The sequence below is a fragment of the Octopus bimaculoides genome, chromosome 14 (genome assembly GCF_001194135.2).
Source record: "Octopus bimaculoides isolate UCB-OBI-ISO-001 chromosome 14, ASM119413v2, whole genome shotgun sequence".
Taxonomy (NCBI): Eukaryota; Metazoa; Mollusca; class Cephalopoda; order Octopoda; family Octopodidae; genus Octopus; species Octopus bimaculoides.
Window position 1 is genome coordinate 17,824,383 of NC_068994.1, and position 26,383 is coordinate 17,850,765.

Below are 26,383 nucleotides of genomic sequence, written 5' to 3' on the forward strand. Positions count from 1 at the left end.
TATACATATATATACGACAGGCTTCTTTCAGTTTCCGTCTACCAAATCTACTCATAAGCCCGAGGCTATAGAAGACACTTGCCCAAGGTGCCACGCGGTGGGACTGAACCCGAAACCATGTGGTTGGTAAGCAACACAGCCACTCCTGTGCCTATGCATTGGATTTTTTTTTTTTTTTTTCGTTGAATGAATTCCGGTGACCCTTTTTGGGTCCGGAAAACAGGGTGGGGTGAAATGGAACCCTCGGAAATTTTACAGAAATACATTTTCCAGAGTGTGAATTACATGGTTCGTTATTAAATATGGAAAAAGTAATGCCCTTTAGTTATGTTTCTAGATAGGGTACCGGTGGTTAGGAAGTTAGAGCACGGCATTAGACTTTGCTTTAAATAGTTGCACCTTCACATTATTACAGCTGAAGGATTGGAAGCATATTTCCACCTTTATAATGTTTTTCTAGTGAATAAAGAAACGGGTGCCGTGAAGATTCAGTAACGAAAAAAAAGAAAAGAAGTTTAACCTGGCAGCAGTCTACTAGTATTTTATTCCGGATTATTTTTATGTCTTCCGCTAATCCACTAAAAAACGGATAATCTGGCACAAGTCTGGAACCAAGGATACCATATAAATTGTAGCTGCAATTTACTGGAATTTTGACTGACAACATTGCCCACCTACATACAAACATGTCAACATCAAATGCTTCAGTACACGACACAATTCTTTATAGAAATACTTTTCTGTCTGGCCCAAGGAAATATGAAATGCACGAACAAGCTTTTGATCTTATATATAAAAATCAGGCTGCAAAATGAATGAAACCTGCCTTAACTTCCACTACACTCCTACATAGCAACAGTCCAGACAGTCTGGATAACCCCCTAGTCTCCAGTCAGTCACTTCAGTACTATTTGCCATGCAACAAGGACAATTATTATTAGATTAAGTGAAGTGGCGCAAATGATTAATTAAATAACCAGACGAGCTATTTCCATACTATATATTTAGCTACATTAACATTTCCGAGTTAAAATCCTGAAATAAATATCCAACTGCAGCTGAATTGTTCAACCATATCATTCTTACAAAGACGCTTGCGTCCCGCCAGAAGAAATTAATGTGTATTCTAAATTTTAATGAATACTTTTTCTAAGAGAAATGAAAGTCATTACATAATGAACACGAGTACACACAATGAATGCATTTTTTTTTACACGCAAACACTGCATTTTTAGACTCACAAAATGAAAACTAGAATTCAAATAGAATGATGACAGAGTATGAAACAAGCATGAAAAAGAAATGAAGATCATTAAATATTATTTTCACTAGCTTGATAAGATTTTGTCAATTTCTTTATTAATTTATTTAGCAGCGCTATTTTGATAGTTAGAATAAAAGATTGCTTTTCACGAACATTAAGTGATGCACAAGGAGAGTTCGATAACAATTTTTCTAGTATGAGATACTAATCTCCATTGAACAGAATGCTGACCTATTGTAGATATTTTTATCCATCTCTGACTTGATTTTAAGAACTGATATAATATAAGACCGTCAAGCCGGCATTTATAAAAGGACAAGAGATGGGAAGTTAATAAGGAGGTGCTGAGAAATCTATAAAGCATCTCCCCCAAATATCGAATACCAAAATCCGATAAAGATTTGGTTGGTGAAACACACTAGCATGGTTTTGCAGTCACTGAATAGTAATGAAAGTTGACTTTTCAGGATGTGTGCTTGTTTTTAGTATTTACGACCAAACCCTTTTGCTTTTCAGAACGATCGATCAACTAACGATCGATTTTTAATACGAAAGTGATTTTGCGTCCATGAAAAAACAGTATTGGCATGCAATTTCACTTTAAGCGTAATCTTCAGCAAGGTTTTCAATCAATGTTTCCACAGACTGATTGTCGTTTTCCCTTTTCGTATTGTTTCTCGTTCGCAACTTTACAGAATATAATTTGCTTACATTTTTTCTCCTAATTTTCTGTTGATGATACAGTTGATATTTACTCTACAGGTTTAATAAATTATCTGGCTTGTCAAACGTCTACTCGATAATTTAATGTCTATCTGCACACACACACACATGTATTTATATGTATGTGTATATGTGTGCGTATGTATATGTATATTATTATCATTACTACTACTAATAATGATTTTAAATTTTGGCACAAGGCCAGCAATGAGAGGGACAGTCGATTACAACTGGTACTTATTTTATCGAACTAGGAAGGATGAAAGGCAAAGTCAACCTCGGCGGAATTTGAACTCAGAACGTAAAGACGGATGAAATGTTGCTAAGCTCACCACCTTGTTAATAATAATAATAATCCTTTCTACTATAGGCACGAGGCCTGAAATTTGGGGGAGGGGTGCAGTCGATTAAATCGACCTCAGTGCTGAACTGATACTTATTTCATCGACCCTGGAAGGATGAAAGGCAAAGTCGACCTTGGCGGAATTTGAACTGAGAACGTAGCAACGGGAGAAATACAGCGAAGCATTTCGCCCAGTGTGCTAACTCTGCTAGCTCGCCATAATAATAATAATAATAATAATAATAATAATAATAATAATATAAATCTGGAGACTTGAGAATTGAGATCGCCAAGAAGTGGCAGCTACGAGAGTCAAAGGTTGTCCATATTGTCATCGGAGCATTGGGTTCAATACCACCCAACCTGAAAAAAACATCTGAAAACTTCAGAAATACCCTACAATCTAGGTGTATTGCAAAAATCAGCATTACTTGGGACTGCATGCATATTGCGTAAAGTACTGTCTGTCTGAGGTCCTTGTTGTGGACTTGACAGACTGTACAAACCCCAGGTAGACACAATATCTTCAATCAACAACATCACGACATTGGATACTGTGCGACGTTTTAAGTAATAATAATAATAAATACCCAAAGAGAGCTAATAATGCTGATGTTGACAAAGCCCTTACCCATCAACGGTTAATGGCTTCTGGCTTAAAATCAGAAACAGAAGGGTTTATCATAGCAGTCCAAGATCAATGCCTACCTACAAGAAACTACCAGGCCAACATATTAAAGAACAGCAGCTGCCCAACATGTCGTGTATGTCAACAACAAAATGAAACCATTGATCATGTTGTCTCCATGTGCAGTCTTCTTGCACCTACAGAGTATCTCAACAGGCATGATAGAGCAGCATAATATATTCACTGGGTAATTTGCAAAAACCTGGACTTGCCCCATGATAAAAACTGGTTGGAACACAAACCACCTCCAGTGCTTGAAAATTATCACATCTCACTCCTCTGGAACTTAACCATTCAAACTGACAGAAAGATAGATGCAAATAGGCCAGACATTATATTGAAAGACTTCAGACAAAAATCATACCTCTTCATTGATATGACTGTCCCAATCAATATAAATGTATCTGTCAAGACCTACCAAAAACTGAGCAAATATAAAGATCTTGAAATAGAAATTGGCAAAATGTGGAACCTGAAGACTAAAACAATACCTGTTGTTATAGGTGTCCTAGCAAAAGGGACTGATTGCTATCTAGCTCAGATACCAGGAAACCCCAAAATGGCAGAAATTCAAAAGATAGTGCTCGTGGGAACTGCCCATATCCTATGTAAAATACTATCTATGCAATCTCAAATTTTTAAACAAACTCATAATTTTCTTGTTTTCTTAAACATTCTCGAGAACAATACTATATACAAAACCAAATATATGACACCCAAGGCATAACACCAACATGAACTTCTAACTTGTTGTCTCTTGAGGTCTCTGGGTGAGACTTGGAGCCGACTTGTACAAATGCAAAGCAAAAGTCAAACATATAATAATAATAATGATTTCTTTTATGCCACCAGGGTGAAGGATGAGGGGGACAACACAAAGAGATATAAAGTATGGGAGTTTATATATAATAAAATGATAAAATAAATAAACAAATAAAAGTATACACGGTATACAATGAAAAGGAAGGGAAATATATATAGTATACAAAGCTCAACATAAAAGGGGGGGAGATGTAGTCCTCATGATATAGGATGACTTCTAGGAGTAACCGAGGAACCTCATTTCCAAGATCTCCCAGAATACCAAGGGTAAGTGCCCTCTCCAATTCACAGGTCTACACTTAGAGAGGTACCATCCACTCTTGCCATTTTTGCAACTTTCACTCACCTTTCAATAAACTCACTTGAGAATAGCAACTTCCCTTGCGCCCCCCCCCCAATTTCCTTTTCAAGTGAAATTTGAAGAAGTCAATGAGACCTCTACTAAAGAGGAATGTATTTGTTCTCATGCCTTTCAGCCTCGTCCACCAGACCTCTTTCACCACAGCTACCAGGCAAAGGAAAACTGCATTGCCTGCCCGATTAAAGGAGGGCAGCAGGGCAATCATCACTATGGACACGTGATAGCAGCTGTTGGACATAATCCTACAAGTCAGCAATGCCCAGACACGGAACAAGTGTGTGCAGAATGGTTTCGTCACTCCTCACGCATCTTGGACAAGCCTGTCTGACAGGACATCCATGCCTGTAAAGTTTATCTCGAATCAGTAATTCCCACCCTGGTAGCATTGCTGGAAGGTATCCATGATAGTTCCCGACCAGAAAGTCCTTTGGAACAGACTGGCCAATTTGATTTCGTCGATGTCTAGAGTCTCCCCAAGAATGTCGTTGCATTTCTCTGCCACTAATCCTCTATAAATTTCTAAAGTGGAACATTCACCGATCCCACTGACCAACTGGTAGGAAGCTGTGAGCACCTGACGACTTTTTATGTGCCAAGCACCCAGTCTCGGTCTTCTCTTCACCCAGGACTGCAGCTCTGTCAAAGAGACGTACTACAGAAATACGTGCCTCCCAAACGGAGCTCACACACGCTTGCCATCCAGAAAGCATTGCAGGTGACGCAACTTAAGAGCATGTCTGCACATTAGAAGCTACGGCAAACCTAATCTGTCACTCAGAGGGTGCTGGCAACAGATTGACCACCTAACCATTGGAACGTGTCCCTTTCACAAGAATTTAATTAAGAGATGCTCCAACCTGGTCAAGTAGTAACCGGGACAAAGCACGATGCTCAGACAATAAATGATAACAGAGGTGATGTAGGCATTCGCCACCTTTGCCTGACTTTTTAGTGACAGCTTACTCTCAGCCCATTTCTAGGTAAGACTGGCCACCATGTTCACCATCTCATCGCAGTTCTTATCTTTATGGAGGTTGGGACCAAACCAGACCCTGAGCAGTTTAATTGGTCCATTGGTCCAGCGTCCAACGACACCACCTGATAGTATTGACCTGCATCTCCAGGAGCCCAAACACAAACCCACAAGGGCAGCAATTTTGGGGGAGATGATGAGTCAATTACACTGACCCTAGTGTTCAACTGGTACTTATTTTATCGACCCCAGAAGGATGAAAGGCAAAGTTGACCTTGACGGAATTTAAACTCAGAATGTAGCGATGGGCAAAATACTGCTAAGCATTTTGTCCAGCGCGATAACGATTTTGTCAGCTTGCCAACTTATTAAAAATAATAATAGTAATAATAATAATAATAATAATAATAATAATAATAATAATAATAATAATTCTTTCTATTATAGGCATAAGGCCTGAAATTTTGTAGAGGGCATGAGTCGATTACATCGACCCCAGTGTTCAGCTGGTACTTATTTTATCGACCCCTAAAGGATGAAAGGCAAAGTCAATCCTTTTTACTGAAGGCTCAAGGCCTAAAATTTTGGGAGAGGGGACGAGTCGATTACATCGATCCCAGTGTTTCACTAGTACTTAATTTATCGATCCCAAAAGATGAAAGGCAAAGTCGACCTCGGCAGAATTTGAATTCAGAATGTTGTGATGGCCGAAATACCGCTAAGTATTTTGTCCAGCGTGCTAACAATTCTGCCAGCTCACCGCCTTAATAATAAAAATAATAATAATCCTTTGCACTATAAGCACAAGGCCTGAAATTTTTGGGGAAAGGGTAAGTTGATTATATCGACCCCAGTGCTCAACTGATACTTAATTTATTGACCCCAAAAGGATGAAAGACAAAGTTGACCTTGGCAGAATTTTAACTCAGAACATAGTGGCAGATGAAATACCACTAAGCATTTTTGCCCAGCATGCTAACGATTCTGCCAGCTTGCCATCTTAATAATAATAATAATAAAGGCACAAAGCCTGAAAAAACTATATCAGCTAAGCAAATAGCCTTCCCTAAATGCATTAAAAACATTATAACATAATCTGAACACTATTTCAGAAAATTATTGCCGTTCTCTTTGAGCATATAAAAGACAAATTTGGCGGGGGCAAAATGAGTAAGCCAAAGAAAGGTAAATTTGCCGCTTCAATTCTCCAGAATAACATTTGAAAACAGACTCATACACATCAATAGACATCAGAAATGCAAAATATTAAAAAGAAAAAAATTAAAATATCTAGGTCAAATGAAAGAGGTCAGGGAAAAATGACACAAGATATGAAATTAATGAAACTTGATGAAATATAAAAAAACCTCAGCATAAAATACTCTCTATAGCTTCTTCATGATGTGTTGGAGTGTCTGTTTGTGATATATTTACATACCATGCAGTTAAAGAGAAGAAATTATTCATTACTCATTTTACCCCATTTTAGACATTATTTTTTTGAACCTTAGGGAAAAATTGACTTGGAATCCAATAGAGAAACGAATATTGATTGTTAAACACCCCAAATTATCCAGATATTTTATTAGCAACCTCTATTACAATCAGGTCAAAGTTGAGGAAAAATTTCTTGAAAAAAAAAGTACCCGTCACTTCACTATGTTTCAGACTCCCTCAACTTCAACGACAGCAACTATGCTGACCAATTTTTACTCCTAAAGATGATGCAATACTTGTGATTTAATGATTTCAAACAGGTAGGGAGAAAATAACTAGAAACCAGAAATTACTCATTTTACCCTGGTTACTAATTTTGTCCCCTCCCCATACACACACACACACATATGAGAGAAGGCAAAGCTCATGACACTTTACAGCCCCGCCCCCAGAGGGGGAGAATAGTATCCTCAAACCTGACCCAAAAGCTTCCAACAGACTGGTCTCTGTTAACAGCACATAAGGTACCTGGTGCTGGTGTTACACCAAGCAAAGATTGTCTACCAGCGAGGAAAAGAGTGTGTGTTTGTGTACATGGTATATTTTCACACAAACTTTGTTTGAAAATATCTTCTATACAATGAAATAGTATAAGAACTGTATTAGAACTAAAATGAAAACCAAATGGAAGTAAAATATAAAATAAAAACCACTGCAGAGTTAGAAATTGTAGATCACAACATTTTGTTTTAATCTTAATAATGAATATACATACTCACATACCGTAAAACTTTTTAAAAGAAGCAAGCTAAAACAGGTATTTGCTAAATGCATCAACATACCATACATTTCCATATATTTGTTAAAAAACATACATAGCCAAGCTACGTTATGATCAAAGCTCATTTACCAAAAGTAGTGTATACTATCAATAATCAGTGTAGCATGCATTCCATACAAATATAATAAAAACATCATTATGACATACATTTAATACATTACGACATACTTTAATACATTTAAAGATATTACAATGAAATATATATATACATCACAATACACATATTTTATTCAATATAGTTCACTGCACATACTTCCTATGGTTAATATGAGTTAACCCTTTAGCATTCAGATTACTCTGTCATATGTGACGCTTATTTATTCACATTGTTTTTAATTATTCATGGGTTATATTGTAGCTTCTAAATTTCAATGACTTTATTTTGGCCAGATATAGGTGGTTTAAAAGCTAAAAGATTAACCCTTTTGAAACCAACCCGACTGCAGCCACCTCTGGCTCTGTAGTACAAATGTCTTGTTTTCAAAAGTTCTGAATTAAAATCTTCCACCAAACCTTAGTCACAATTTATGTTCCTAGCCACTAGCTTAATGATAACTAAGTGATTTTACTAAATTCTTTGTTATATTTAAAATTGATTGAAAGAAACACAGAGCATCTCAACAGAAATATCACAACAAAAGTATTAAGGCAAAGAGCTGGCAGAATCATTACTGTACAGGGCAAAATGCTTAGCAGCATTTTATCTGCCTTCACGTTCTGAGTTCAAATTCTGCCAAGGTCGACTTTGCCTTTCATCCTTTCACAGCTGATAAAGTAAGTCCCAGTAGAGCACTGGGGTCAATGTAATCAACTTATCCTCTGCCTGAACTTGCTAGCTTGGTGCCAAAATTTGAAATCAATATAAATGAGTTTCCATATAAAATATATTACAATTTTCATGTACTAAAATATACATAATTGTAATACGTATCTTATCTATAAAAGGTAGATTTTCTCTCTGTGTGTGTGTGTGTGTGTATGTTTAAAATTCATACATTTACACAATTCCAAATTTCTGGCTTTTCCCAACAAATAAAATACATCACTAATACTAGGCTCAAACAACATATATCTCAAGTTATATCACCACGACATGCTAACCATCATAATTATAACAGACTATATGTGCACTATACTAGAACCCTGGGAGAACACAGATTAAGACAACTTAGCACCCACACACATAACACTAATCAAAATCAAAAACAGCTAGCAATAATGGGCCCTATAACCTGCCTCTAATATCTAAAAATATGGGCAACCAAAAAAAAAAAAAAAAAAAAGTGGTGGACGTTCTATTCTATGGTATACGTCTCTCTTCTCATTAAACGTTAAGAACTTAGCCAAATCCTTTTTTAATATATTAGACTCCAACTTCTCTTGGCAACATAAATATTACTCTATCTTTAATAGATCTACTTTAAAGCTATCCTACTTTTCCCTGCCCAATTTAGAGTCTATTATAACAGCCTCTAATAGACGAAAAGATTCTCTCTACTATCAAAATATACACCAAAACAACTCTTGAATACACTAGCGCCTAACACATACATAGCTCCAGCATTGAACCCAATACTTTAGACCAGCGTTTCTCAACTGGGGTTTCCCCGGAATCCTAGGGTTCAACAAGAAAGAGTGAGATAAGCTAATGCTAATTTCATGATCGTAATATTACTATACATGCACAACATATTATTGGTTATTGTAATATAGACATCATCCTATCTAACCTATTATGTTATCAAAAAATATAACAACCATATATATATATACACACATATATATATATATTCATGATATTTACCACGTGAACTACAATGCAAAATATATGAGAGAGATATAGTATATAATTTCTTTGTGCAGGGGTTCCTTGAGACATATAATTTATTTTAAGGGTTACCAAGGGTGAAAAGGTTGAGAAACACTGCTTCAGACCATAACAAAGACCCAACCAATCGTACCGACACTATCCCGAATACTAGTATCCTGACCTCCACCACAAATACAGGTAAGATAAATAATAGAAATGATAGAAATAATAATAATGTTACTAACATGGACCAATCTACCCCTATCTCTAACCTCTCCTTAGACAGTATTACTTCCTCCATTCCTGAGAATAATCCCCACAATGCAGTACCATGTAACTGCCGCCCTGGGACCACATACCAAAAAAGAAAAAAAAAAAAAATTATTCGGTTAATCATTGTAATCTTGCTAACAGGTACAGCACAAGCATCAGCTTCTACTCTACATATAATGTACTCATAAAACACTCAATTGTTTGAATTTATGTCTTATGCCAATTAGCTATTAATAACAATGTTATTGAAATATATATGGGATACTGCCAAAATACATGAATCACAATACACAACCCAAGTCATTTTCTAGATACTATTTCTATACAAAGGGATTTTCACCACATACAACTCAAATATATCTCAATGCACATATCAGTTTAAGAGCCAAACATTAAAATGGGGCCACACACATCATGGCAACTGCTATGCTGATGACAGCTGTTGAGGAAGAAACATGTCAACAGTTGTTCTTTTGTCTCTGGATAATCAAACTGTCTTTTCCTTAGTATATCAACTTTCAGAGATTCTTGATTCCTGAGATTACTTCTTCTTGTTTTAGAGTTGGTTTCAATTACTGCCAAGCAATTAATTGTTCTACCTTCTTTGGAAGCAGAAAGTTTCAATAAATCAAGAATTTATCTTATTTGATATTTCATTTACCCTTATTCATCTTTGTTGTTCAAATACATGCCATTGGCTACCTTGAATTATTACTCTTGGCTCGTGGCTGTGTGGTAAGAAGTTTGTTTTCCACTCACATGGTTCAGGTTTCAGTCCCACTGTGTGACACCATTTACTACAGTGTCGATCCAACCAAAGCCTTGGCAGTAGTTGTGGTAGGTAGTCAAACAAATCAACCCCAATACTTTCTTTGTATGTATAATTATACATATTAACAAGGTGATGCCTTTTAATCATACAATTGTTTTAATACATACTTGTATTTCGGATCTATTTCAAAACGGGGGCACCAGTTTTCATTTATGTTTTACGTAGTGTTTTTGGTACCGAAAGACTTTCAAACTTCGTATAATTATCTATTTTGTGTTATAGAACAGAAAAACATTTTTGCATTCAAATTTATTTCATGTAAAAAATTGTCTTATTTCGATAATTTCTACTAATCACTGACGTCTATTCAGTTGAAAACAGTTAGCGCTGTAACGGTGTATATCGTATTAATCCCCTAACTCTAACCCTAACTAGACTGTTAACCCTAACCCTAACTCTAGAATCTGAACTCTAAAATTGTTACACACATAGATACGCACAGCGTAATTTATTATATAAACAATATATGCGTATAAATTACGATTAAACCGGATGAAATATGTCACAGGGAATAACATTTTTATGACCGCCCAGCAGTAACTCTATTCAGCTGAATAGACGTCAGTGATTGGTTGAAATTACAGAAATACGACAACTTTAACATGGAATAACTTGCGATGTACGTTTTTTTGTTAAGAAGACTAAGAGTAAAAGATGTTTTATATGACACGTTCTACCAGTGTCCCAAGTTTCAAAGTGTTTCGTTAAGAAAATACTGGTGCCCCCGTTTTGAAATAGATCCTGTATTTCTTCAAAGCCAAAGTGAACCAGAACAATATAGTGGATAACCAAATGATAGGTTAAGGGTAGTGGTTCTCGAGTGAAGTCCATATGACCCTTGAAGGTCCATATAAGATTTTGTTCATTAAAAATTATGTACAATAAACTGGTTCTATTTCTACAATACAGAAAATGTTTTAATTTCTTTTATACAATCTCTAATAATATTTAATCATAAAATATAATAATAGGGTATTTTAGAGTCCACCCCAATAAAATAGGAATCAAAGGGGTCCATAGCTACAAAAAATGGTTGAGAACTACTGTTAAGGGGAAAAGGGGTGGTCACTTTGTGTAGGAGCTTCAATGAGTTGTTCTCACTAGCAGTGGGTGTTGAATATAGCATATTGGCATCTGTTACTGCTTCCCTGTAGAAGGAAGGGATAGAGGGGGGGGTTGAGAGCTGGAAAAATAAGGAGTTGGGGAATGCCATTTGGGTCAATGTTTAGTAGTTGGAAGAAGTTTGAGTATGAATGGTTATAAACACACAGATGAGGTATTGTTTTGGGTTTTCGGGTCAGTGTATGTAGAATCTAGTTATTTCTATCATTAATGTTAAGAGAAAGAGTAGGTATCAATAATTTTAATTATACTAACAACAACAACAATAATAATGATAACAAGATTAATAATAAAGATGACAACAATAATAGCATGATAATAACAATATTAGTAATGAATATAATAATGATAAAATAGTAACACAAACAGCTATTATAATAATTCTAACAATCATATGTTAGTCCTCCATACTCATGAAGCGCAACAATGCAAAAATGTCTCTAGATATAGATATTGAAGAAAATGTGAAGCATTAACCCATTAACATTTAAGCTGCATATATCTGGCCCAAATATTTTACTAGTTATATTTCAAACTGACCGGATCCAGGCTCTCACACCTATTTTACAGTGTCATTCTAAAAATAAACACTCACATCATCAAAGTTTTAAAGTTATGAGATTTATTCATAACAATGGGGATAAAGAAACATTACATTTGACAGAGTAATAATGTAAATGCTAAAAGGTTAAATAAATTTAGATTATTGTAAACTAAAGGTGTAAAAAAAATTATCCCCCCCCCCCCCGATTCTTCACTACATTGGACACAGAAACATGGAACTACCTACTCAAACACCTCTTTCTCACTCTCTCTCTCTCTCTCTCTCACACACACACATACACACAAACAGTGACCTACAAAAGGTTTTTAGCTACCCTAGACTTTTTTTAAAATTAGAAATGTTTTCGCTTCTTTGTAGGTACATATATGAGTTTGTGCTATGCAAACTGGCACTCCGTCAGTTTCGACGACAAGGGCTCCAGTTGATCCAATCAATGGAACAGCCTGCTCATAAAATTAACATGTATGTGGCTGAGCACTCCACAGACACATGAACCCTTAACATAGTTCTCAGAGAGATTCAGTGTGACAAGACTGGCTAGCTGAGTGGACTGGAGCAACATGAAATAAAGTGCCTTGCTCAAGGACACAACATATCACCAGGAATTGAACTCATGAGCTTGCAATCATGAGCCGAATAACCTAACCACTAAGCCACATGCCTTGACTCTGTGCTATGTATACTGTTTATATTAGTCAGACTGACACCCTCATCTTGATTGTTACTTTCACTACATTTTGGCTGTTGTATGCTCCAGCCTTCTTCAGGTGTTCAGCGTTGAAGGCTTAGGTTTGAAATTCCGACACAACAACCAAGTTCAACACAAGACACCTGAAGAAGGCTGGCGTGTACAAATGTAGTGAAAGCAACAATCAAAATAAGGACACCACCACCATCAATATCATCTTTAAACATCCATGCTGGCATGAATTGGACGGTTTGACCAGAGCTGCATTAGGTTCCAGTCTGAGTTGGCTTGGCTTCTACAGCTGGATGCCCTTCCTAATGCCAACCACCTTACAGAGTGTGCTGAGTGTGTTTTATTTATGTGACACTGGCATGGGTGCTCTCACATGACGCTGGTACAGGTGCTATTAAATGGCGCCAGCATGAATACATTTTACATAGCATCAGCACAAGTGCCCTTATGTGGCACCACCACAAGTACTACTATGTGAAGCTGGCACGGGTGCTTTTTATGTGGTGCCAGCAGAGGGTTCTTATAGGTCAATCTTTATGAACAGTATACATTATATATAAATTCCTCATTTCAGAAATATAGAATTGAATTTGAGGTATTGGATTGTCATTTTAATTTGATAAAACACAATTAAAGCCAGAGAGAAAAATTGTAGAAGAGTTTACATGTGGCTGTGTGGTAAGTAGCTTGCTTAACAACCACATGGTTCTGGGTTCAGTCCCACTGCGTGGCACCTTGGGCAAGTATCTTCTACTATAGTCTTGGGCCGACCAAAGCCTTGTGAGTGGATTTGGTAGACGGAAACTGAAAAGAAGCCTGTCGTACATATGTATATGTATATATATATATATATATATATATATATATATATATATATATATATATATATATGTATGTGTGTATATATGTTTGTGTGTCTGTGTTTGTCCCCCCAACGTCGCTTGACAACCGATGCTGGTGTGTTTACGTCCCCATAACTTAGTGGTTCGGCAAAAGAGACCGATAGAATAAGTACTAGGCTTACAAAGAATAAGTCCTGGGGTCGATTTTCTTGACTAAAGGCGGTGCTCCAGCATGGCCGCTGTCAAATGACTGAAACAAATAAAAGAGTAAAGAGTATGTAATTGTAGCCAGTATCAATTTCAAAAATCCAACTGAGAAATAGCTCAAGTTTTTAGTATTAATCATTAAACTGAGAATAAGGTTAGCATTAGAGTTAAATTTAGTGATTATAAAAACATAGAATTTGTGTTTTTATTCTTTTTGCAGAATCATTATAATCTCCAGTGTTTAAAATATGGAAAGCCAAAGAACTTTTCTAAAGGTACAAGCATGACTGAGTGGCAAGAAGTTTGCTTTCCAATCACATGGTTCTGGGTTCAGACCCACTGCATGGAACCTTGGGCAAAAGTCTTCTACAATAGCCTCAGGACAACCAAAGCCTTGTAAGTGGATTTGGTAGATGGAAACTGAAAGAAGCCCATTGTGTGTGTGTGTGTGGGGGGGGCTGCATGGTAAAAAGCTTGCTTCCCAACCACATAGTTTCAGGTTCAGTCCCACTGCATGGCACCTTGGGCAAATGTCTTCTACTATAGCTTGAGGCCAACCAAAGTCATGTGAGTGAATTTGGTAGACAGAAACTGAAAGAAGCCCATCATATATATGTGTGTGTGTATCTGTCCCCCACCCACTGCTTGACAACCAGTGTTGGTGTGTTTACATACCTGTAAATTAGTGGTTTGTTAAAAGTGACTAATGGAATAAGTACCAAGCTTAAACAAGAAGCACTGGAGTCAATTGAACTAAAAATTCAAGGCATTTCCCCAGCATGGCCAGTCAAATGACTGAAACAAGTAAAAGATAAAAGATAAAAAGAAATTTTCTAAAAAATTAAAAAGTAAAAAATTTATAGAATTTGGGGAAGAATTGTTATTGCACAACTCCATATATTTTATGGATGTACATGTATGTGGAACATGCATGTTCATATATTTGTCTTATGTTACGCACTTTGTGAGCTCTAGTATCAAAGAGTGAGAGTAAGAGAGGCAGAGTGTATGACGCCTGAATACAAAGTGTGATGCTGTATTGGAATGAGATATAGGCTGTGAATGTGGTACAGATGTTTTTGCTTTCCTGCTAATGTATTTACAAAATTGACAAAGATCAACACCCATTGTATAAATAGTTATTAGTAGAAACAAAAAGCAACTTCAAAAGAGAAGACATTGGAAGTTAAGAGTGCCTTCAGCTGGTTGTAAATCCAGAGATTTTGTAGCTTATGACAGAAAAGAGGAGATAGAGATTTATAAAATGGAGCAAAACCGGAAATTTCTTTAAAGTAATCTGTTGAGGATTGCTGATCAAATCTGTGTTCAAAGAAAAGCCCCCAACCAAATTGAAAGTGATATGGTAGTGAAATAGTGAGGTAGAGTTATAATAGAGAAGAGACATGTTTAGAAAGACAAGACTGGAAGAGGGAAACAGAAAGTGACACCAAATAGCTACCAAAGAATACTAGAAACAGGAAGAGGACCAGAGGCATTCTAGATTACAAGACAGTGTGCTGGGGAAAATCAATGTCATTAGGGAGAGGTATGTACAGAGTGAAAGAGGCACATATGTACTGAACACTGATTAAGAGACAGAAACACTATTATAAAAGGTTGTTGAATGAGGAGTGTACATGAGAGAAAGAGGTCTTACTCCAAGTAGACTTGCAGCAGTACAGTTGATAGAACAATTTAAGATATGAGAGTACAGTTGCTGAGATGATTGAAATGTTTGGCAAATTGGAACATGCACTAGTTACGAGCATAGTAAATCAGGAAGATTTTATTACAGTCACAGCCATGATTGGCATAGCTGTATCATCATCAATGGCTACAAAGCCAAAAGAAATTACAGAAGCATCAAGTTGACTGTTATGGAAGAATTCTGAACACCCCCACATGACTGAAGTTGGACTAACCGATTACAATAAATAAGAGCTGAGTGAACTGTCAAGAGCATAGTTTGACAGTGTTAGTCCGACTGTATTGGTTTACCGTGTTAGTTTGACATATGTTGGCTTAACAGTCAGTAGTAGTACAGTGAATACTGAGTATAGTACCTACATTCAAGTAGTATGGAGTGCGTTCTGTGTTAACATATATTTCTGAGATAGGTTATTTTTTAGATAACCACAACCAAGTATTTATTTGTGTAATGCTATTTCATACCAGACGTGTATACCCATGTTATAACACTTTTGGTGATGAGATTATTCGAAGCTCATACTGGACAGATTGTTGTTGGAACATGGAAGGTTTACTAGCTTCAGTAATTCAATTACAGTAGCAACAACAACAGCAACAGTAACTGTTAGTACAATTGATACAGAAGGAAATAGAAAATACATCTAGTTTGTTAACCCTTGACATGGTTGCAAACTCCATCTTTCTTGCTTACTTTAGAAGGTATGAGGAAATTTTTAGTGAAGAATGCTCCAATTGCAAGACGAGGAAAAGAAAAATCGACTTTTGTTGAGAAAGTTGGCACCAGTCAAGCATGAGAAATATTGCAATTACATATTACCAAAGAAACCAGGTGAAGTCTGTTTTGAAGAAATGGTAAATATTCTATCAAAGGTTGCAGTGAAAAAGCTCTTTATCTAATACACGTTTGGCAATGCATGAATATTACAAAAAAAGAGGACGAAGATTTTATTACATACGCTGGAATCGTTAATAGGGAATGCAAGAAATTAAAAATTAATGAACTAACAACAAATATGTTTAAATGCTTAATTTTCGTGCAAGGTTTAACAGCAAAGAAAGATGTGGAAATTTGTAACTGAATTCTGACTAAACTAGAACAGAATCAGAAGCTAACACTACAAGAAATATCTGAGGAATGCCAGAGAATAATAAACCTAAGGCATGATACGGTGCAAATTGAAATGAGAAACTTCTCTCATATAGTCAGTGTGACTGAAAGTAAGAAATGAAAAGCAGAAAATTAACTCTCATATACAAGCAGGGCAACCAAAAGTAAGAAATGAAAAGCAGAAAATTAACCCATGTTTTGGATGTGGAGAATTACACTACAGATTTGGCTGTCCTTATAAAAACCGAAAATGCTTCAAGTTTGGTAAGATAGGTCATAAAGAATCACACTGTAAAATAAAACCTAGGGAATGGTTCAACAGAAAAAATCGTGGAAACAGTTTAACAGCGACAAAAAATACAAACAAGACTCAAAGGAAATTTGTGTATGTAAAAATTAATAATACAAATGTAAAATTACAGTTAGATACAGGTAGTGACATTACCCTAATTAATAAAAACACATGGAAAACAATTGGGAAACCTACAATACAGAAACTTTGAAGATTGCATGTGGAGTCTCAAGGAATAAATAAATTTTTAAAGGCAAAATTATCAGTAATGTTACATTCCACAGTAAGACTATAAAAGCAAAAGCTTGTGTATTAAAAAATACAAGCAACCTTTTTGGAACTGACTGGATAGAGCTGTTTGACTTATGGGATTTACATATAAATAATTTTGGTAAAAATGTAATGAGGTTGTGCACCAGTTCAAATACAGAGTCAGAAAATTTATAAACAGAAATGAAAAGGTTGTTCCCTGATGTGTTTTTTTTTCAGACGTGTTGGGTTAGTTGCAATAAATTGAAAGCAAAATTTCAGGTAAAAGAAAATTCATTACCAGTTTTCAAACTCAAATGCACTGTACCGTTTGCAGCACTGGAATAAGTGAACAAAGAATTAGACAGAAGGGAAAAAATGGGAGTGATTGAAAAGATCAACTATTCAGATCTCCAACAGTGTATGTAAAAAAGAAGAACAATAAAATTCGTGTATGTGCAGATTTCTCAATGAGACTAAACAAATGTTTAAGACAATATAACTACACATTATCTAGCTCTGAGTAAATCTTCCCGAAACTAAATGGTGGTAAATTGTTCTCAAAATTAGATCTTTCTGATGCTTACTTACAAATAATAGTGAAAGATGAATGTACTAAGCTACTAACAATTAATACCCATAAAGGTCTGTACAAATTTAACCAGCTCCCGTTTGGCATAAAAGTTGCTCTGGTTATGTTCCAACAAGTGATGGATAAAATGCTTGCAGAGAATGATTTTGCAGTGGCCTACCTGGATGATATATTAATTAAGAGTGAATCCTGAGATCAGCATGTTGAGCATGTGAAATATGTTTTTGAAAAAATAAGAGATTACAGTTTCAAACTGAGTGAAGAGAAGTGCAAATTTTTCTTGCCTAAAATTAAGTACTTAGGATAAATTATTGATAAGAATGATCATTGAACAGATCTGTCGAGGGCAGATATGATTAAAAATATGCCCCCTCCGACAAATAGGTCTACCTTACAAGATTTTTTTGGACTTACAAACTATTATCAGATTTATATATCAAATATGCACAAGGTAAGAGCGCCACTAAATAATTTACTAAAAAAAGATTTAAAGTGGAATTGGTCTGAAAATTGTCAGAAGGCATTCGACAAAATTAAAAAAAATATTAACATCAGATTTGTCTTTAGCACATTTCGATCCTGCATTGAGATTCTATTAGCTTCAGATGCCAGTGAGTTTGGTATCAGAGCAGTAATTCTACATAAATACGAGAATGGTTACATGAGGGCCATGGCCCATGCTTCATGTTCTCTGCTACCAGCAGAGAAAAATTACAACCAAATTGACAAAAATGGATCTAGCAATTATTTTTGCCATAAAAAAATTTCAGATTCTTACACAGTAGAAGTTTTCAACTACAGACTGACCATCATCCATTATTATATGTATATGGGTGGCACGTAAAAGCACCCACTACACTCTCGGAGTGGTTGGCGTTAGGAAGGGCATCCAGCCGTAGAAACTCTGCCAAATCAGATTGGAGCCTGATGTAGCCATCTGGCTTACCAGTCCTCAGTCAAATCGTCCAACCCATGCTCGCATGGAAAGCGGACGTTAAACAATGATGATGATGATGGGTGGAAGAAAGGAATGCCTACCCATACTGCTAATAGATTGCAATGCTGGGGTACTATATAACTAAATTATGATTTTAAGATGCAGTTTATACCATCTAAGAAATTAGGACATGCTGATTGTTTATCAAAATTGATGCAAAAAAAAATACTGAAGTGTTTGAGGATACCGTGATTGCAGCATTGTGAACAGAAAAAGAAATTAAAAATGTTTTATGTAATGTTGTACAAGAATTACCAGTTACATTAGAAGAAATCAAACTAAAAGCAGAAAATGATGAATTTATTAAAAAATATGAAAGGAATTCTGAGTGCTGGAAAAAGAAATTTATTTTTAAGAAAGTTATTTTTAGATAACCACAGGCAAGTATTTATTTGTGTAATACCATTTTACACCAGACATGTATACCCACATCATAACACTGACGGCCAAGTTTTGAAAATTATAGAGTTATAGCATAACTGATTAAGAAAAGAATTAGATGAGATGAGATGAAGTTTGGATTTCTACTGGGAAGAGGTACTACTGATACCCTCTTCATAGTGAGACAATTGTAAGAAAAATTCTTGGCTAGGAGTAAGCCAGTGCATCCAGCATTTGATAGGCCTGGAGAAGGTCTCTGTCACGGTTCCTCACTCTGGTGATTGTTGGGGAAACTAGTTGGAAAGAGAGTGCAAGCCACCATGTACAGAAGAGCAGCCAGGGAAGTGATACGGACCAATGAGTACAGTGATGATTTAGTATGCATGTAAGGATCCATCAGGCCTGTTCTCAGTCCCCTATATACCATAGTAGTCTAAGTGATAACAAAGGAGTTTAAGATCAGTTGTCTTAAGAAAACTCCTACTTGATGATGACCTACTTCTTATAACTAAATCTGTAGAAGAATTAGGGAAGAAATTCCAGACTTGGAAGCAAAACCTAGAGTTGAGAGCTCTTCAATTAAACTTAACAAAAACTAAAGTATTAGTAAGTAGGAAAGAAAACAGGACTCTGCTACCACCAGAAAAGGCTGTACTTTATAAGTAGAAAAGGAGTGGTAGAAAATTCTATAGGGTATGCTAAGTGTAAACTGTAGATGCACAAGAGGTAAAGTGGAATTACAAGTAGTCTAATGAAAAAAGTAGACATGTGGTGGCAGTAAGCATCAAGAACATGTAAAATAGATTCTTTGAAATGTTCTGATAGTCCCTCAGAAGTAGCTGATAACTTCTGTTACCAAGGTGACCCAATTTAGCAGTGTAGGTGGTAGGTATGCTTTGAAAGCATAAAAAGTTACAGTAGAGGTTGGACAAAATTTCAGGGACCTATTAACTTTACTGGTAACAAATGTTTCTCTCTTGGGGAGGATAGATTGTATGATGTTTGTGGACAAATGTGATGCTACATCAAAATATGGCACAAGGCCTGATGCAGAGGGTTTGCAAAGGCTAGAACGAAAAGCAGCAAGCATGCTTTGCTGGATGCATAATATTAATATAAATAGACTGCAAATGATTTGAAAGAAAACCTGGATATAAGAGGAATCAAATGGAGTGTAAAAGAGAAGATTGTGCTGGAATAGCTATGTGTTATGTATGGGGGATGACAGTTGAACAAGGAAGTGCCATGTTTTAAAAATAGATGGAAACTGTGGAAGAGGGAAACCTAAGAAGACATGAAATGAAGTAGTTAAATCTGATCTCAGGATGTTAAGCCTCAAAGAGATAACAAAGGACCCCAATGATGAGTGACATGCAGTCTTGGAAAGGACTCACCCACCCATGCAAGTATGGTGAAATGAGTATATTAAAATGTTGGTAATGAAGAAGGCTGGGAAGTACATCTACATTTAAGTCCTGCGTGTCTGTTAAATCTGTTTGCTGCCTAAACCCTCTCGTCAACTGTGTAGAGATGACAATGTCAAAGAAAAGACCCAACGTTTCCTCTGCATGTTGTAAAAGGTGACAAAAAGAGGTTAAAGTAGGTTTTGCATTCTGACCTAGTAAAACCCTCATCAACAAATATGCAAACAGACCCAAGTGTTGGAAGGTTGGAGGGGTGCAAAAGTGTCATCTACCAGGAGTAGGAAAGCACCAACAAATGGTGGATGCAGCAACACATTGTTACAACACATGCCCCCATACTACTACTATTACCATCAACCATATCACTCTTTTCTCTATCACTAGGCCTATGCATTGCTTTCAGATCCATTTGTACTCAATTCACTATCACCAGTCTTTCTGTAGTACCAGTCATCATTCCCACTTCTCAGATCACTTATTATTGATTTTAAACTTTCTTTTGCCAACGTTCATCTTTATGCATCCTTATCCCACTGTTTCTACCATCATACTGCTGTTCCTTCACTCACTTATCTTGGTTTTCCTTGTCATTGCCCTAACCACTATCCACCACCTTGGTCCCTTTGCTTTCAGTGAACAGACACATCACCAAGTAAGGAGGTCTCTTTTGTTTTGTGTGATAGAAGGCAACCTTACTCATGCTAATGCCATGTACACTCTGTGCACCCAGTACACTCTGTGAAGTGATTAGTGACAGGAAAGGAATTCAATCATAGAAAACAAGCGAGAAATGAAATGCACAAGTGAGACATATCCATCTGACCCATTTAAGAGGGTAGTAACAAATATGATTTTAAATTGCATCCAGTAATGGGACCCTGGTTTGAGAGCTCCAAGGTTTGGAGGAGTGTGGAACCACCTCTCAGCCACTATTGTTCCCAGGTCTACTCTGACCCAGAATAGCAGCAAATATCAGGTTTCCAGTTATGGGTTAATTAGCATGTCATGGAAGAAATTCCAAACATAAACTCTCACAGCCTTGGGAAATGAAAGGTTAGGGGAGTCAACCACAGCAGTAAATCAGGGTGTAGAGTCCCTCAGGCAGTCTGGTGACATCTTTGATGCCCTTCTAGCAATTCCAAGGTAGGTGGAGTTCTCCAGCCCTGTAAAGTAATTCAACTAGGAGAAAGCCACTCCAATGTGAAACCTACAGCTTGCAGGTTACCACAGCTGTCTTAGTCCACTGAGCAACTGTGGTCAGACCTCCAAGTCTAAAGAGTGAAATTAGATTGCATGAACTGATTCTCACTTTAAAACTACCAAGTGCAGGCAAGAAGGAAAAACCCTGCAACATCAAGGATTGTTGGGGAAACTAGTTGGAAAGAGAATGCAAGCCACCATGTACAGAAAAGCAGCCAGGGAAGTGATACGGACCAATGAGTACAGTGATGATTTAGTATGCATGAAAGGATCCATTATGAGGAGTTGCTGAAAAGTTCCTGGCTTTTAAGGGTATTGTGAAAGGTCTGCTTGGAGGTCCAACCTTCCCAGTTCTTTTACAAAGCTTAGAAAAAACTGAAGGACTTCTACAATAAATGTGTGAATTTGGGAGTTGATATTACAAAACAATTATGATTCCATTTTATGTGAAGTTTAATTTAAATATTCTTGAACATAATTTTTAATTACAGATTTCCTGGGCTGTAATATCAAGTTTTACCCACTTCTACAGCAGCAAATCTTTGCATAACCTCAATTCATTTAATGTTATCACCTTAACTCATGCACTAAAAATTGGAACAAGAAGAGTGTTTTTTTTTTAATAAACTGAATATTTATTATGTGCAATGTCATTGCATATCAATACCATTGTGCAGAACTTAAAATATCTAAACTCAGTATACAATCAGCACATTAAAATGTGAATCTGAGAGGGGAATATGTTGAATAAGATCATAATTAACTGATCCTCCTGTATTTTGTTTTTTATCCAAAGCTAGAACTTTTCAACACCCCTTGTAACCACTTGAGGGCGTGCCTCTTTTTCCCATGATCTTCAGATATGAAAAAACTGCCATCACATCATCATCATCATCCTTTAATGTCTTTTCTCCATACAGGCATGGACTGGATGGTTTGACCAAAGCTGGCAAGCAGGAGAGTTGCACCAAGTTCCAGTCTGATTTGGTTTGGCTCCTACAGTTGGATGCCCTTCTTAACATCAACTACTATGTGTGCTGGGTGCTTTTAACATGGCACTAATGCCAAATAAAAACTGTCTTGGATTACACTGAGCTATCCAACCCATGCCAATATGGAAAGTAGATATAAAATGATGATACTACTATGTAGCGATGTGAATCAATAGGCTAGAATTCTCGAGTATGTAGTTTCAAGATATCATCAAGTAATAAAATAAATCTATCAGCATAAATGTTTGTCAATATCCACCAAATATTGTCAAACCTATATCTAACATTCTCTAAAAGCACGGCTATTTGATTAGGGTTCACTTTCCCAACACAGCACTTTATGTTTCTTCTGCCATAGTTTTTGGTTCGCCAATGTATTGCGTGTGGAATTTGGTGGATGAAAACTGTGTGGAAGCCCTTCGTGTATAGTGTGTGCATATATGTGTACACGATGGGGTGGAGGAGAGATGTAGGCGCAAATACAGTAAAGGGTTTACGCCACCGAAGGGAGATAACTCTCTAAAAGTAACTCAATAGGTGAACTCAACCAGTCAGTAAAGAGAAATCGTTAAAAACGGGAACCAGGTTAAGTTACTAGGGTAGATCCTGCTTGGTCGCAGTCTAATTACTAAAACAATAAAATATATATTTACGCACGTAAGACTAGAACATTTGACTTTCATTTTAGTTTCAAGATAAAAACTATCAGTTTACTAAAATGTAGAATACCTTGACATAAAAAGATAAGGCATTTAACTTTTTAATGTTAAATTTTACACTATAGTTTCAAAAGTTTGTATACATCTGTTGTTTACCTTAAATATCTTTCCTTAATACATTCATCCTTTAGAGAATTATACGAAAAAAAAAGTTAAAACCAAATTTTGTTATTAAACATACATAAATACATACACACATACCTAAGACAAAAACTTGCACTTGACTATTCATAGATTTTCTGTAATAGTTGTAGATAATCTTTAGAAAGGACTACTTTACTTTAAAGCACATATTCTTGTCATTCACCGGTAACCTCAAAACAATCTTATGAATTATCTTTCGAAATATTTTCGGATATTAGATGAGTTTTTCTTCTGGTCAGTGAAATAAGCATTAGTTGTTCAATTTATTCAAAATATGAGCAGGAATATATTTTACAAAAGAATAACTAGAAAAAAAGGGGGAGGGGAGAGAAAAAAAACAAACAAACAACAACAATGCAGCACCAAGTGCTTCAGTTGGCCGCACACCAAAAGATGCAACTGTCCCTACTGAAGCAAGCCAGCACGCTCGCATTACCATGGGCGTTGGCGAGGCTAAGACGTGGAAAAGCCAGGTACCCTCACGGACATCACCAGATACCTCGGTGAGGCGAGCTGCTAATGATGACAATAACTTCGCTGTTAGTGGCCCAGTCCCTCCAAACATCTCAGGCAAGAAGAGATAGTTCACTGTCAGCGATATACTTCAGGGGTTTTTCCCCCGTTCGGCAATGTTTTGATAATGCTTCGCTCAAAAATGTCTTAGAAATTATTGACATAAACTAAATTTATAAAATAAAATAAAAAATCTATATCCACCTAGGCTGTTTTTTAAGCCGTTATTCCGAGCAAATAATTTATGGAATACAATATATGTATCGATTAAGTACCTATCAAACTTTTCATGTGATCAAAACGAATGTTCTATCATACGAGATGTTTCGATGAAGGAACTGTCAACATTATTGTAAACAATTTCACTCCGTAACAGCTTGTTTTATATATTTTTATAAAACAGTAATGATTCCATTTTATGCGAAATTTAATTCAAATATTCTTGAACATAATTCTTGATTACAGAATTCTCGACCTGTAATATCGAGTTTTACCCATTTCTAAAGCTGCAGATTTTTGCATATCCTCAATTCATTTACTGTTATTACTTTGACACAAGCACTAAAAATCTGAAGTATTTTTTTTAATAGACCGGATATTTATTATGTGCAATATCGTTGAATATCAACACCATTGCGCAGCACTATTCTGGCCATCGACAAAAAGCAATGACGATTACTTGCTATATAAATTAGTCATCAATTATGATGGCATATTTATTTGTGTAAGAAAAATAGTATATTTAGTATTTGATATTTAAAATATTATAACAGCAAGAAACAATATGTTGCTACATATTCAATTTCAAAGCGTTTAGAGATGCAATGGCAGAGCGAATAAGGTATCAATCTCTCAACTGGAGTGTCGTGAGTTCGTGCTGCATCTCTGGCAAGGTAAAAAGCAGAGATGGATAGAGGAAATTATAACGAATAGTTTGTTGGGGAACCTGCAGAAAGCGAATCCTTAAACACGAAATGAAAATGAAACTTAAAATCTAAACTCGGGTATATAATCAGCACATTAAAATTTCCTCTCCTGTATCACCATTACCTATTTACAAATTTTATTATTGTAATCAGCACGTGGTAAAGGACGGGGGCAACCATGTTAAACAAGATATTATGTAATTAATAATAACAGCTAGACTTTCATTTTCAATGATTAAATATTGAGAGAAGTGAAAAGTTGAAAAAAAAAAAAGATGTGAATATACTGATTTTTTTTACCATATTTGAGTAAAATTTATCTCTCGAAAACCGTTGTAGACAAAAAAACGTCAGTCGAACTCCGATCGATTTTGTAGCAATTCGGTGTAACGTTGTACAATGAAACATTTCGGCAATTTCCGTTGAAACGTAACGGCTTGAATAAGTTACTCCCCCTTACTAGGTCTTCTATCGTAGTGTGTCGCTAGTGACAGTTGTTTCCTGTAGCGGGAAATTTTGATTTTACGTTTCCTTCAAATTGCACATTTCTCGTTCAGGACTGATTATATTTTGCTTTTTTCCCCGGAGAATCGATAGGTAAGTCTCACGCTATATATATAACTCAAAGCAGTATTAGTAAAATGAATTTTTTTCTTTGACAGTTCCTCACTAAATGACGCGACAGCTAAAATATATTTAATAAGAAATGAAAATTAAAACAAAAATACTCACACCAGTCAAAAGATTCTGGAACGGATCATCATTAAATTGATATCACCACACGAATTCAATTAAGTAACTAATTAGGCTAGCAACTCTCGCCTCGGTCAAGCTGTCATACTTAAACGAAACGAAAAGCGGGCTGTCACGCTTAAACGAAAACATCTGGGCGAGATTGTGGTTTCAGCACCTCATATAACTTCTCATAACTTTTTACTTTTGGGGAATTTTTAGAAAAGTTTTGTGAATTTGTGTTCTTAATATGGGGATTCATTCATACGATTATGCAAAAAAAAAAAAAAAAAAATGTGTGCGATTCTGCTGTTGCTTTTAGCATATCAGTTTAATAAGTATACTCTTTTACTTGTTTCAGTCATTTGACTGCGGCCATGCTGGAGCACCGCCTTTAGTCGAGCAAATCGATCCCAGGAATTATTCTTGGGAAGCTTTCTTTTGCCGAACCGCTAAGTTACGGGACGTAAACACACCAGCATCGGTTGTCAAGCGATGTTGGGGGGACAAACACAGACACACATACACACACACATATATATATATATATATATACATATATACGACGGGCTTCTTTCAGTTTCCGTCTACCAAATCCACT

The 26,383-nt window shown here is 36.2% G+C and overlaps 2 protein-coding genes across 2 annotated transcripts in view; one reads left to right on the forward strand and one right to left on the reverse strand.

The window, feature by feature from the left end:
* LOC106880656 (fumarate hydratase, mitochondrial) overlaps window positions 1-25,484 on the reverse strand; it is a 62,758-nt gene extending 37,274 nt beyond the window's left edge. The window contains exon 1 of the mRNA XM_014930701.2: window positions 25,351-25,484. Coding sequence (XP_014786187.1) covers window positions 25,351-25,458 — 108 coding nt within the window. The 5' untranslated portion in view covers window positions 25,459-25,484. The remainder of the gene's footprint in view (window positions 1-25,350) is intronic.
* Window positions 25,485-25,513: 29 nt separating this feature from the next.
* Window positions 25,514-26,383, forward strand: part of LOC106880657 (uncharacterized) — a 39,319-nt gene continuing 38,449 nt past the window's right edge. The window contains exon 1 of the mRNA XM_014930702.2: window positions 25,514-25,647. The gene's annotated coding sequence lies outside the window, so the exon portion shown is untranslated. The remainder of the gene's footprint in view (window positions 25,648-26,383) is intronic.